A 14837-nucleotide genomic window follows, 5' to 3' on the forward strand; every position below is an offset into this window, starting at 1 on the left:
ACAATTGTATTAAAATTCATTATATAATTTTGGTCTTTTTTTGTGCCAAGGTTGATTGTGTTTACAAAACATCTTTCAGTACTTAAACCAGTAATGACGTAATAGTTAAAAGTCAAAACAATAACAGAAGAGAGCTGCAGCTATCAATCAGTCCTAAAAAAGTTCATCATAATTACAGTAATAGTGTCCTTTATGGAGCGCACTGAGACTGAAGAGATGGATATGGAGCGAAGTTTGGAAATTAGTGTCAAAGAGAAAAAGCTTATTAGTTTATTTAGTCAATTTGAAAGTACGATTATGCGGTTACAAAGTCTTCTTGTTTGGGAAAATCCTCAGCAGAGTGCAATGATGTTTCTGGGTGTAAACGGTCTGTTCTGGTGAGTGAGTTTAACCTACTAAATTCTGGGCTAGCCTTTTTTCAGTTCAAATGTTAAGTTTATAAATAACCGAAAGCTGACAGTTAGTGGGAAAAAGTACAAAAGAATGTCATAAATTCATTACTGTATAACATTAACAATTTGTATTTCAATTTTATTTTAATTAAATTATTATTAATTGATTTATTAATATATCATGATATGTTATGTATTAAATTATAGCTAGCTGGTCAAGAACTTCTATTAAATACTCAACTATTATTAGGCTGCTAGTGGCTCAAGTACTTGGTGTCATGCACTTCACTATTAACTATGCATTTCATTCAAAACATTTCATTCCAAACCTTTCTTTCCAAAACTTTAATTCAAAACATTTCATTCACAATTAATTCAAAACATTTTATTCAAAGCATTTCATTCAAAATATTTCATTCACATCGTGTAATGTAAATAATATTGATGCATTTCATTCACATATCGCGTCATAAAATTCATATAATCGAAATGTTGCGTAAACGGCTTTCCATACATACAGCTGCTAAATGTATGAAAAAATGTATTCTGTTATACGTACGCCGACCAATTAAAATGCTGTTTTTTGTACCAAAAGAATTGCCAGCTTCAATTGTTCGGGCTTTACTCACCATTTTCCCGTCATCCATGTTTTGAGAGCCGGATGCCTGATCGTATTTTTACTAACCATTACTTTACACAGCCATTGAGAAATAAAAGTTCTAAAAACAACAGCCGTTGTACCATGAGTTTCAAGTATATCTTATCTTTGGTCATTTATAATTTTTTTAAATATGTATATTAGGAGCTGTAATTGCATTTGAGTTTATAGCATTTAAACTATTCCATAGCTTTGCGCCAGAATACGAGTAACTTTTCTTTTTATACTAAGTGTTTGCCTTATGTAAACTTAGAATATCTTTTCATCTGTATTATATGTTTGTTTGCGTTCATAGAATCTGTTTCTTAAGTAGGCTGGTGTTAAGTTATTCATTATTTTATACAATTATTATTTATTATATTGCTATGTGCATGAACAGATTAAATGAAAAGTTTCAAAATTAAGATTTTTAATGACAATCTACATACTTTATTTATTTATTGCATGAATAATTTTAAAAATGTGTGTAAACAATGGTAAAAGAAAGAAAATTTGTGAAAAATATATTCTGACCAAGATATGAACTCAGACTGTATTGAATGACCCTGTCACTAGACCACTATACTGAAACTGTTCAACCTTTATTGTCAAGTTTGAGATTGCAGAGTTAGCTTGATTTCTCAATTAATTGTAAACTCAACCCCCTCCTCACTCCCCCAATATTATTGACTTACAGCCAGGTATCACATGGTCATTGGCACGAGGCTCTTTGGTATACCATTGTTGACCTTAGAAGAATGCTATGAATTTTTAATATGTGACCTAATTAATTTAATGTTGATGATTAATTAAATAGTAACCAGCAATGATAGTGAACATTTTAATAGAAGTCATTGAACTGATCATTATTTATTTTTAAAATGTGTATTTTTGTAAGCTCCTTTATCTTTAGTCTTCCTACATAAAATTAGTCATTTTTGTCAGTGTAGCATGGTTGTAGACAAAATTCTAATAATGCTAATCCAAATTCAAATTAATCAAAATTTTGAAATGAAAATATTCCCTGTACAAACCCATAAATAAATAATGCTTTAAATAACATTATTAAATAACCTGTTTATAGTTTACTAATTAATGTGTTTTTTAAAGCAATTGAAGTAGTGAATTTACAGCCTTGTTTTAATTTGTCACTACAAGAAGAGTTTATAATTCCTCCCTCTTTTTCCTTTTAGCATACTGTACATGTGTGTTCTGTGTGACATAAATTTCTATTATAGATTTAAACCATTGTTTGTTTGGGTGGTTGTCACTTGAGAGATGAGATTTAATTGTTGTGTTTTGTATGACAAGTATAAAACTGTATTATTATTAGTTAGTTTTTTACTATACAACTCAACTACATCAATACCACTCAGCTTATTAACCCATTAATCATACTCTGCATAGATTGTACGCAGGAAATAGTGCATTACATGCATGCAAGATGTTCCATAACAAGTGCCAACTAATAGTAAAAATGAATCATTTTTATTTTTGCAGTAATAAACAAACAAAATTAATGAAAAGGGGCATTAAAATCAGTAGGGAAAACTATGATGATATTTATTCTGAATCAGTGCACGTTAATGATTTTATGGTACTAATACTATACACTTTAGCATTTTACCAGTATTATCTTGTTAAGCAAATATGTCCTATTTGTTAGGAATATGCCATAAATAATTACTAATTAAATGAATTACTACTGAATATTGGTCTTCAACATCCACCCTCCTCTTGGTAACTGTTTTTTTTTAAAGAGGAGTGGTTTACGGTATGTTGTGTAAAGTAGCAACTTAGAACCTGTCAAGAACACTTGCTGTTTTAGGTTTCTTTGATTCTCAAATGTTAATCGCCAACCCCCCAACCCCATCAGTGCCTTCCCTTACGTCTGCTTATCACATACCCACCATCACATTATCACCCTTGTAAATTTGTAGAATACTAATCCAGAGAATACTTGGTAGTATCCAAATAATATGTATATTAATATTACTCTACTACTACTATTGTAATCGATCAGCCACCTTTGTTTTGCCCCTTTTTTGTTTGTGTCTTGTGTTTCAGTATTTGTGTGTATGTTCTGTTTGTTTTTGTTGTGTTACTGCATACAGTATATATGTATGAAACATAATATGTATGAAAGAGTATTATTTTTAATATCAATATGGCTTGCCCAACACAAGTTTCTCTTGGTTTTTCCTTTTATTTTACTTTTTGGGACCTTGCCACATTCAAAACTCAAAGAAATATATTAACATTTTTTTATTTTGTTTTGAATGAAATAAATGTTAACTGGAAATGAAATATTGTACTATTAAATATTAATTCTTTATTGTGAATCAACAGGCTTTTAACAAGTACAAGTAATCGAGTAGTCTATCTGATGGCTATTACTGGTATTGTTATTATGTCATTTGATGCCTTCTGTAACCGAATATGGCCCGAGATTAGAGGTGAGTTACTAGGCTGTAAGGATAATGATATTGTTGTTCATGATACTATCAAAACAAAAAATACATGACAAGAATGTGTAAAAAACTATAGTAGAAAATGAACAATAACATATTACATGTCCATGAGAGCGATGTCACTATAATATATATATTATAATATATAACATATATTATATATATATATTATAGTGACATCGCTCTCATGGACATGTAATATGTTATTGTTCATTTTCTAAATTATAACATATATATTTTATTACATAAAATTTCAAGTTACCATTCAAATGTTTTTCCAAAATGGGTATTTTATTTTTTATAGTCGAACCAAAAGAACCAGAAGATGAAGAAGGGTGAGTTAGTAAGAAAATATCCAACTATTTATTAATTGATAAATTTGTTAACTGCAAAAAACTAATTTGATGGGATTATTATTAAAAATGAATATTAAATGGTCCTGTTTTTTTATCTAGATGGACACCAGTGCATACACGGCTGTTGAGTGTACCGGAGCTGTGCCGTCATCTAGCTGAGTTTTGGGTTGCTTTTAATGAATACCATGATGCCTTTTGGACACTGAGGAAGAATGACCCAGGAAAGGTACTTAAAACTACAGTAATTACTGACCCAGATATTTGTACAGCTAATACACAAAATACATACACAAAAATCAACATGGAAGATCAAAAAGAAGCTTCTACAAAATTGAACCACCATGGCTGTAACTTACCTACTAGTAGCCAATTACAAATCCTTGCTCTACTATTAACATTAAACTTTCTAATTAATAAGAATCATAGCATACTAGGTATGTTGCTTATGAAGAAATCATATTCAATTGTATAATAATATTCTTGTTTTGGTATAGTTTTGTGCTGCTGTTACTGGCACATGTGCTTGTCTTGCTCTGATTGGTCGATGCATATCAGGTGTTATGCTGGCATATATTATTAGTGAGTAAATAAACATTTGTTGATTTTGATTCCATGCATTCTGAAGTCACCACATTTTAAACAATTATCAAGTCTTTTTTAAACTAAATTGTTTTTTCTTTATACAGTATTATTGACCTCTACTTGTCTGTAGGAGGAATATAAACAGGAAATAAGTTGATACCTACTGTATTGGTAAACTTTAAGCCAGAGCCAGATGCCAGACACCCTCTCCCTCTCCTGATGTGATTTAATAACGTTTATAAGCACTATATTCACATACATTTTTAAATTGTAGTTATGAGCTTGCTGCTATGGCCATGTGCTGAGTACCACAACTTCAACAAGAAAGTGTACAGTACACTGGAGCCGATTTGGATGCAATTGGAATACAGTATGAAGAACAACCCAAAAAGCAATCGCCACAAACGTATGATAATTACCGATTATTTATATTTTCTCATATTTTATTAGGACATAAAGCAGTAACCTTGTTTTCCTTAAAAAAACAGTCTCAAAAATCCTAAATCAAATAATTTTCTAAACAGGGGACCATAAAAAGACCATAATTTGTACTTTATACTAAGTACACAAGGAGTTAATCGAGTGGTTAGAACACTTTACTGTCACACAGAGAGACCGAGTTCAATTCCCAACAACGGGTTCAATTCCCGAGGATAAGGTGGTATGGAAAGGAACTGTCCACCCTACCACATAATGCTGAGGCTTGTCAAATGAGCTCCTAACAGCTTATTACCTTATGTTCAGAATTGAATACGGGACCTTTACCTTTACTAAGTACATTGAAAATACTTGCAAACAAATTGTGAAGTAATTCTTGGTGTTCACCTTTCGACCACCGAGCTTGTGCCGAGATGGCTAGATTAGATTCGAGCTCAAGTAAGTTGCGGGTACTGCACTAACAGGATGTAGATGGATAAACAACAGACTAAAACACACAGAATAAATATATATGTATATAAATTAGAATTTCACTTTCATATTCCATCCAGGGAGAAGACTACGATCTGATAGAAGTCTGGCAAGTGACAATACTGATGGTAGAGATGACATTGATACGGACAGTGACAGTGACCTTATTGAGTTCTGTCCACCTCAAGATGCTGCCACGGTTGCTGCCTTAGCAAGAGCTGTAGCTGACCCCGATTCTGAGCTGTCTGAAGGCGAACGAATGTCCCATAGTCCATCTGTCACGCTAGAGCGATTTGATGATGGTAAATAGTGTACTAAATTCAGTACTGAACACCTTTAACAAAGGGATAGTGGGAAGGGCTGATGGTTGAAGGAATAGGCTTATTCTCAAAATAAAAAATGTTATTGGCATTGTATGATAGTGATTCAAATTTGTAATTTTTTTTTTGAAAAAATATTGGATAGTGTACAATACACCAAAATAAAAGTGTTAATAAATTGTACATTGAAAATTAATTTTAACCTAAAATATAATGTGCCATGCCCATCAATCATAGCAGCAAAGCACCATTCCATCGATATGCTGGTGATACATGATGTCTTGATAAATTCAACCCATAAAAAACTGCCTTTGGCCATAATTATTATACTAGGACCCCTCCATTGAGAAAAACTCTATATCAGGCTGTGAAACAAATCAATATATGTTTCAACACTATGACCAATCCCTATTAAGGGGATACTTCTAAAAGAGGTTATACAAAAACATTTGTAATTTTTCATAAAATCTTTGTAAAATAGTGTGAGCTGTCCCTATAGCTAAATTCAAATTTCATGTTAGACTTTCACAGCATGTGTACACCAGTGTTTACACCATATACTTAAGGATTACTCGCAACACTAAGCTGCTTTAAACGTGCATAGTGGGCTAATTGGTACACAATAAGGAATATAAAATATCAACCATTATGTAGATTTTCAATATTTTTTCTTGATTTTTAATTGTAGATTTTCAGGATTCGGAGCCAAGTTTTGCTGTAGGCCTACCGTCCTTCCCCGCGTACGATGATGGAACTATGGACCATAGCAACGATGAGATTGATAATGACATTTTTGGACCTATGGTACCAAATTTTCCTCCAGATAATCAAGTTATTAATGAAGATACCAACTTCTTACCTTACGTTGAGTCTCACTTTCAGAATGAGAACGGACACAACAATAAATCAAATCCTCAGAAAAACTCTACAGTACCCGGTGCTGGATTACTTCATACAATGGCCACACAGTACATCTCGGACAAAGTTGCGTCCGTTGTGGCCGGAACTATCAATACTATGACCCAACGCGATTCCACTACCTCAAATGTGCAATACGAACAACAAATGCGTTCAAGAAATCCTTCAGGTTCAGATTCAGATCTTGGCGAATTTGAAGTCTTAGACTCGTCCGACCTGGAGAACACTGGTTATCAACAAGACAAAGAAGAAATGGAGAAAGGCCAACGAGAAAACTTTGTGGGTGGTTTTTTTTCAAAACTCCTTGGCAAAAAATAGTCCATGATTGTTGAATATTTATATATTGTATGCTAATATTATATTTCCATGTATAATTGGAAATGTTATTAATCACTTCTACCAAATCACTTTTAATACGCAAGAATGTTTAAAATAAGAATGTTTTTCTTTAGGCCTACATTAGCTATTTTTTGTTTTCAAAACATGTCACGCAACTACACAACTGTTAAGTAAAAAACCTCAGAAACATGAAAGCGCAAAGTATAGTTGCACATTGGGACGGCTACAGGATTTTCTAAATGGGGAGCCTAACTGTCGGTCAAAAATAGTTATCAAATACCACAAGCATAATTTTATTTTAGCTGTGGAGAGCTACCCCATGGATCTGTCCTGGTTGTGAAACAAAAGGTCGCTCTTAACAACACTAACGTGTTAAGACTATATAATAAGTAAATTCACCAAATTGAATGATAATTTATAAATTGTGGAAAAGAGTTCAGACATTGCATGGCTAGGTTTTAAAATTGAATAAACTTATATTATTTGGTCATGTTTTTTTTCCATATTAAAGCTGGTAGAATACAAAAGGATTTTTTGTTTATTTAAATAAATTTAAACCTAATGTTATTTAATATTCGAGTGCTGTTTATATTGGTTACTATACCGACTGCCAAATATCAAACTAATACAGTAAATGTAGACTTATGTTCCCGCCCAATTATTAAATGTTTACACCAATTACATTTCCTCTAAAATTTCTTAAGCTCCGTATACACAAAAAAGTGTGATGTAGTCAAATATGATAGTGTCTGTATATGTGCACATCACATTTTTGTTGTCGCATTAATTTTAATACTGTAGATAAACAGACAGACAGAGCTTTATAACAAAATGTTGGTAAACCTACACAAGTTTTTTTTTAAATAAAAACCTCCAGTGACATGTGCAAATAAGTTAGTTTGGAAGTGACTGTTTACTTATTATTTTCTATCTGCATGGTACACTTGTAAGTTTGCCACGGTCAACAGAGCCTTCAAGTTGAATCCAACTTAAGTAATTTTACCAATTATAACATGATGGATTATCCAATTTGTCGCATGCGATTGGTTAATTCATTTGTGTTGCACTTGCGTTCTTGCATTGCGTCCCAGTGGAAACCAAGCTTTGATAAATTACTCAGAATTGGTTATAATGCTTCAATTTTTACACAGGAACAAAAAGTAAATTATCTCTGCCTCTGTGATAGCAGTCAAATGAATTATGTATATTACATACAGTATATAGAATTTATAACGATTTATAAACATTATTTAGCATCACTACTACAACACTCATATATTTATTTGCCTTTGTTTTGTAATGCAATTGTGATATCAGTTTTTATTAAACTAACTATATAATAGAAGACTCAACTAATTAATAAATCCAAAACAAACATTTAAATTGATGTGGGCCATTGTGCAGGTATGACGTTATGCTTAATTGAAGTTATATTTTATTTAGCATCTAAAGCGTGTGTCGCGGTGTCGACATTTTATGCTACAGGATTGAAATTAATACTCGTCGTCGTGTTGGCTATGTCTTGCAAGATTTTTGCCTCCCAGGTGTACAACTGCGCTGATTTACTACATGCAACATTATGGTATGTTTTGATCCAAAAATGACCTGGGTTAATATTGTGAAGCGCTCAGAGCATTACGACTGATTTACTATAGTCAAAATCATATGGGTTAAGATTGTGATCATGAGTACAATGGAACTGCTTGCTCTGCATAAACTCTTTTAGCAGCATTCTACATGTTCATGGAATATTGTTTACTGTAAATCCAAGGGCAACGGCTGGTTTGTGCCCTTGTAAGTTGTTGAGCATATGCTGTGTTGTTGTAAACTGGGTCCTAATATCGTAGAGGTGAAAAAACATGATTTAACAATATTTTGTTTTCATGATACCCCAGTAGACTATGCAGCTATTTAGTCCAAAGTAATGCTATGTTTCTGAGCATGCTCAGACTTGTTGAAGTGATAACTGCATAGTTTAATGCCATATATAATGAAAACAAAAAAATGTTAACAAAAAGTGCATCATGGTTTTGTACCAAATTGTGCAATTTGTGTCCATACAATTCATAGTAATTTATCAAAAATATGGTTTCCTTATTTTAAACCAGTGTATACATTTAAAAAAAGAAAATGTGGGTATCCTCATAATAAACTACTTTTATGGCTATTAATATCTTTTTATTTTGAATGTGTATTTTGTAACTGTGCAAATATTTGGATTTAAATTTGTAATATTTTGATCTCTATAAATATTAGTTTTCTTTTAACATTTCTATTTGTTTTTCATTTTGTCCAACTACAATTGTTTTCTGCTGCTGATTTGTTACTAGAGTCGGTGCAATAGGTATTAAAATTATAGCTTTTGAAACAAGACAATCATACCGTCATATTTGCAGTTGCCAGATTAAAGCTACATTCCCACCTGTTTCATTTTACAAAAAAAAAAAAGGATTGATACTCTTATATAAATCCCAATTGAATGGTACCATCTTTACTGAAACGGAGTGTGAATGTAGCCTAAAGCTCTGTCTACACTATCAAACTAGTGTGATGTGCCCAAATATGATAGTGATATGACACAATCATGTCCATATATGGGCACATAACATTTTTTGTCACATACATTTTGATAGTGTACACAGAACTTAATGCTAGTAAAAATACTTGCAGCAGAGATAGCAATGACTATAAAAGTCATGCACTGTGACTCAAAACACAAAGAACAGACAAACCAAGTATATAAGCATTGCTTGTGTACATTTATTACATAGCTAAGATGGTATGGTCATTTAGCTCTCTTTAACTTCCTTCAAACGTCTGATGGCACTTCTAACTGTTGCTGCAGCAGTTGTACTATAAAAGAACAAAACAAATTGTCACTCATTTTGTATCTACAATTTGTAATACAGCAGAACCTCACATTTCAGGGGGGGCAAACTATTAAAGGTATTTATTCTGGTCCTTAAGCTTTACTGAGGAAATTTGGAGGGAACAGGTCCTGTGAAAGGAGAATATAGGTTTTACAACAACGACCAACCTCTATTGAAGAGACACTCTTATAAAGAGGACACTGTTGGGTCCAAAGGTGTCTACTTAATATGGTATACTGCATTTCAATTGCAAATGATAATTTAGGAAATTGTTATATTTTCTAAAATATATCTTGCACTGCGGAAGGATTAGTGCTACCAGAAAATATTTGTATTTGTATCTCTATTGAAATCCTGCCAACATAACTTAAGTGGCATACCTGTAGTTCCATGCACCACCAGCTACTGTCCTCTTGCATGACTTGCAACGCCAGATGCCAACGCATTTCCTCTTCATGGATTCCTGAAAGTAACACCATAGGTTAATACACAATTTTACAATGCTACACACAAGGATGTAAACTGTGCAAGCAAAGTACACTACACACAATTTAAATCTTTAACTCGGCCTACAACTAAGCTATGCAGGGATGTCACCACGGTGGTCGACGATGGCCAGCCCCGTCCAAAACTCGGAATTTCCGACCACCATTTTCATGACGCCGACCACCACTATATTTACGCATGTAGATCGTAGCCGATTGTTCGTAACCTACTATTACGATGTATTGTTATTATAATTATCAACGCGTCGATCGTAGGGTGGTTCGTAGGGTTAATAAACATCATTGTCATCGCCTTTAGAAAACGCATGGACAATGAAAATTAACAATGTACTGTTCACTAATTAAAATCGCCGCTGCAAGGTACATTACACACATTTTAAATCTTTAACTCGGCCTACAACTAAGCTATGATAAACATTTAATAGTTGATTAAAATCCCATACATATAGTTTAACAAAATATACCAATCACAAGTGGTAGTGGTATTATATTGATAGGTCAAACACAGGTCTAATAAGGCAAAGCCGAGTAGTATTTTTGTCTTACCTTTCCACAGAAAACACATGTGTATTTGCCGTGCTGTGAAATTTCGATTTTCTTTACCATTTTTCGAAGGGATGCTCCATAACGAGTTCCATACTTTCCTACAATACCAACCTTCTTGGTACGTTTAGCCTGCAAAAACACAATATTATAAATTTATTTATTATTTTATACAAAATAACCTTCAAATAACATTTAATAATATGCTTATATAAATTGTAAGCACTAACTTTTTTCATCAACAGGCTAAGCCGTCACTACTATTAATATTATAAATAATGTTAAATATACTTAGCACTTAGAGGCCTAGTAGAGGTCAATTTAATACCTACTACTGACCAAGAATTAGAATATTTTAGTTTAAAAATTAAGGGAAAGCTTCAGATTTCAACCACTGATTAGCATTATTTCCATGACCTGACCTGAACTTTTAAGGCCTAGCTTGGCTCCTAGGTGCGAAAGTGCAGCTAGGACCTAGGCTAGGCCTCTCTCGCTGACTCTCTAGCTAGCTAGGGCCTATAGGCCTAGTCTAGCTAGCCCACGACTATTTGACTAGGGCCTAGAGGCCCTAGTAGGCCTACTAGAGTACTAGCCTAGGCTAGGCCTCTAGTACTAGTAGGCCTAGGCCTAGTAGTACTAGAGTAGGCCTGGCCGTAGCTAGGTTTGTTGGTATGCCTGGATTTGAGTGATATCCTGGAGATTATCATGTTATGACCAAATAAAGTATGCTAGGGCCAAGTCCTAGCCTAATTTTAGTACTAAGCCTAGTACAGTTAGTAGAGATAGTAGGCCTCCTAGCCTAGTAGTATTCCCAGTTAGTTCCACCTCTCCCTAGACAGCAGTAAGGTGCATACATTTAAATAACATTTATTACACTTTTGAAAATATTATTTATGATAATAAACACACAGTCGTTAAATGATGACTTTTATTAGCAATAATAACATAATTTAATTAAATTTAAAGGCAAAAAACACAAGATTTAAACAGATTATTACACTGCTTTCAACACATTACCATTTTGTTTTATTAGCGATGGCAGAGAGGAAGTTCGTTCGAAGTGAATGATGGGAACTGGAACTGAGTTCATCGAAACATACACAGAGGGCAGTCTTGTACATAAACAAAATGGAAGCAAAAGCGTCGGTATCCAAGGATGAATCTGTCTTACGAGATCTACAATTCCAGTTAAAAAACGCACATATCAGCTTACCAAAATTATCTACGTTGGCCCAAAAAGGAGATGAAATGGTATGCTTTAAATAAAGACAGTAATATAGGCTAGAGTACCTGGGATGCAAGGATAGAATAGGAAAAAAATGGACGGTGCCAAACCAAAATGTTCAACATGCATGATAAATTTTTTAATATTAAAAAGGTCATGATTGTGGGACCTCCTCTCCTGTCAATAAAAACTAAAATCCTAAAAAAAAAAAAAATTAAGCCACTTTATTGGCTGTTAACCTTTTTAGTCAGTTGAGCATTAAATAATAATTATACAGTTCATTATAATGCACCGCAGCGGCAAAGCGCTTTTTTTTGGTATGGAAAAATTATAAATACGAATAATTTCAACTATACTTCTCAACCAATCGTGTTGTATTATATGCATTACTGGAATATTATTAGCAATGAACACATTACTTGCACTGTCGATTCCTACTACCCCTCCCCCCTCCCTCCTAGGCCTAGCCCTAGGCCTGCTCTAAGAGTTAGGCCTAGCCTAGCCTAGTATGCAATGATGAATTTTTGTTGATTTTTTTTAAGTTTGGACATTCTCGAAACCTATTTGGGAGAAAAAATATCACATCACAGCTGAAAGTATTTTAATTTCTTTTCTCTATTTTCTGGCTGGGTTATCAGACAACCAGAACCACTGGCGATTGGGCCAATAATTTAAATTAACAACCTGAAAGTCCTATCTCTGCCTAACACCTAAATATAATCAACTTAAACCTAAACTCATACTGAATTAACACAATTCTTCCAAAGAAATCTATTAATAAATTATCAAAACCTAAAAAACTGGGCCCGATTGTCCACGTTTTCGATCGTCTGTTCCCCTCCCCTTTGTACAACCAACTCTGTAAATACAGTAGTTTTAAATGGGTTTTAGCTGGTTTGTGCAGCAGACAGCATTTTTTATTGTTTGAATTTATTTGCAGTTAGTGGAAAAATTTATGACAGAATGTGTGGCAGTTGAAGGTGATGATAAGGCTGTAAAACAAAGTCAACTCTACATAGGTGAGGATTGGTTTTCATATGGAGCCTGTGATTGGTCAGTTACATCCTGATGACTCGTAATATTTTGCCGATGTCCTTGACTGCCTCCAAGTCCGTATAATCTTTTGATTTCTAATTAATGTATTTTTGTATTATTACAGCCTCATTTTGGGGTTTCCATGATGTTGTGAAATCTTTGATTGATAGTGGGGCAGAGATTAATTATCAGAATAAAGGAACACTGTGGACACCATTACATGCAGCTACCTTTCAAGAACATGGAAAGGTATTAACAGAACATCCGATTATTTATTATACAACAAATAGTTCATTTTCACAGAAAGTTAGCCATTGTATTTGACTTTACCCATTCAGTACAAATAATGAATGTTCATGAGTGTAATGGTACAAATAATGGCATGAGATGAATGATGAAAGGTTATATTCAACGAGGCGAAGCCAAATTGAAATATAACCTTTTACATGAATATAAAACATTAATTATTATGACATTCTAATTGATAAGCTAAATTATTTTAACATTAAAGTCAACTTGTAATACAATGGTTTAAAAATTACCTTAACCCTCTTAGTACCAAATTCCCAAAAGAGAGCCATTTCCCCTCAACCATATTCTTTTCAGAACAGCATTTTTTCACACTGCTGCTTTAGCCAGCTACGTCCCATGAGGACTACTCATTCATAAGCAAAAGCAAGCAGCAGTTATAGTATCTAAGGCCGACAGTTTTGCGACTTTGTAAACTCGACTATAATTTATAGATCCCAACTGCTGGACCCAAAAAACGTCTGCGAAAAGAGAGTCTATGAGGGCTCACGGTTGAACGATTTTGGATTCTCTCGATTGGTTGACGCGAATCAACAGACTGGGAAGAATTTTCGTGAAGTCACGTTGTCTCTAGAGGGTATTCAGTTGCATGCCAACAGGTTGAGGACACACAGACAGCACATTAAAGTTCAAAATTGACTATTTTTAAATGGGCATGTGAATCATAATTAAAGAACTATCTTTGATTTGTATGTATTTTTGCGATTAAAGGACATCTTTTTAATAAATAAATATATATATATCTGAAGAAAGAACAATGATTAACTTTAAAATGTTGAGCAGTGCTTTTTGTTAAGAATATTTCTCGTTTACTATTCCAGAGAGTTGAAATTTTTGAAACAGTAATTCCATCATTTTATCATAAATGTATGAAAATATGTTTCTAAAAAACAAATATTCCTTAATAAATTTCCTGTAAAATGATGTATAATGTATATTTTTATGATTTATTTTTATTTATGAATTCTATGAATTAAAAAAATTATAATTTTCAAAATGAAATTTCCAAGAAATTGCTTTAAAAAAATTGTATAAAAACGATAATAAAATGATATTTAGAAAACCCTAAAAAACAAATATTTATAATACATACCTATAAATTTACATTTACTTGAACAAAAGTAATAAATTAGGAGAGTTAGATCCGAGTTATTTTATTCAAATTAACCGCCATCGAATAATCTCAGCCTAGGCCCAATCAAACCATACTATCACCATCGTTAGTCTGAGCATGCCCACTATAAGCAAGTTACTCAGGCGAGTAAATTCTGACAATGTGCTGCATGGGCCTACTGTACAAAAAATCCTTCTCGCGTTGCACATTTTTCAACAAAGGAGTATCCAGACAGTTTATTTTTGTGCCATTAATGTTGAAATTTAATTCAGAATAATTTATTTTAGCTAATTTTGTGTGCGTTCCTATAA

At 33.2% G+C, this 14837-nt stretch overlaps 4 protein-coding genes across 6 annotated transcripts in view; 3 read left to right on the top strand and 1 right to left on the bottom strand.

Annotated features, from left to right (window-relative positions):
- Positions 1–14837, top strand: part of LOC140055996 (tRNA endonuclease ANKZF1-like) — a 344549-nt gene that overhangs the window by 228699 nt on the left and 101013 nt on the right. The gene's annotated exons all lie outside the window — the stretch shown is intronic.
- On the top strand, positions 135–9265 carry LOC140056022 (reticulophagy regulator 3-like). The gene is made up of 8 exons (XM_072101231.1): positions 135–377; positions 3379–3485; positions 3805–3835; positions 3956–4082; positions 4351–4435; positions 4713–4844; positions 5428–5649; positions 6356–9265. Exons 1-8 carry the CDS (start codon positions 193–195, stop codon positions 6901–6903), a joined length of 1437 nt encoding a protein of 478 aa, XP_071957332.1. The 5' UTR covers positions 135–192; the 3' UTR covers positions 6904–9265.
- The window catches only part of LOC140056049 (large ribosomal subunit protein eL43), a 220534-nt gene continuing 215361 nt past the window's right edge, over positions 9665–14837 (bottom strand). For 2 of the 3 annotated variants that reach the window (XM_072101295.1, XM_072101282.1), the window contains exons 2-4: positions 10847–10975; positions 10175–10257; positions 9665–9777 (exon numbers count right to left, since the gene is read on the bottom strand). In XM_072101295.1, the coding sequence (XP_071957396.1) occupies positions 9714–9777; positions 10175–10257; positions 10847–10975 (276 nt within the window). In that variant the 3' untranslated portion in view covers positions 9665–9713. Of the gene's footprint in view, positions 9778–10174; positions 10258–10846; positions 10976–11860; positions 11940–14837 lie in introns of those variants that run through there. The other variant, XM_072101291.1, reaches the window with a different exon arrangement.
- LOC140056042 (rabankyrin-5-like) overlaps positions 11898–14837 on the top strand; it is a 28786-nt gene continuing 25846 nt past the window's right edge. The window contains exons 1-3 of the mRNA XM_072101269.1: positions 11898–12094; positions 13009–13087; positions 13228–13352. Of these exons, the coding sequence (XP_071957370.1) occupies positions 11972–12094; positions 13009–13087; positions 13228–13352 (327 nt within the window). The 5' untranslated portion in view covers positions 11898–11971. The remainder of the gene's footprint in view (positions 12095–13008; positions 13088–13227; positions 13353–14837) is intronic.

Source organism: Antedon mediterranea, chromosome 1 (genome assembly GCF_964355755.1).
Source record: "Antedon mediterranea chromosome 1, ecAntMedi1.1, whole genome shotgun sequence".
Taxonomy (NCBI): Eukaryota; Metazoa; Echinodermata; class Crinoidea; order Comatulida; family Antedonidae; genus Antedon; species Antedon mediterranea.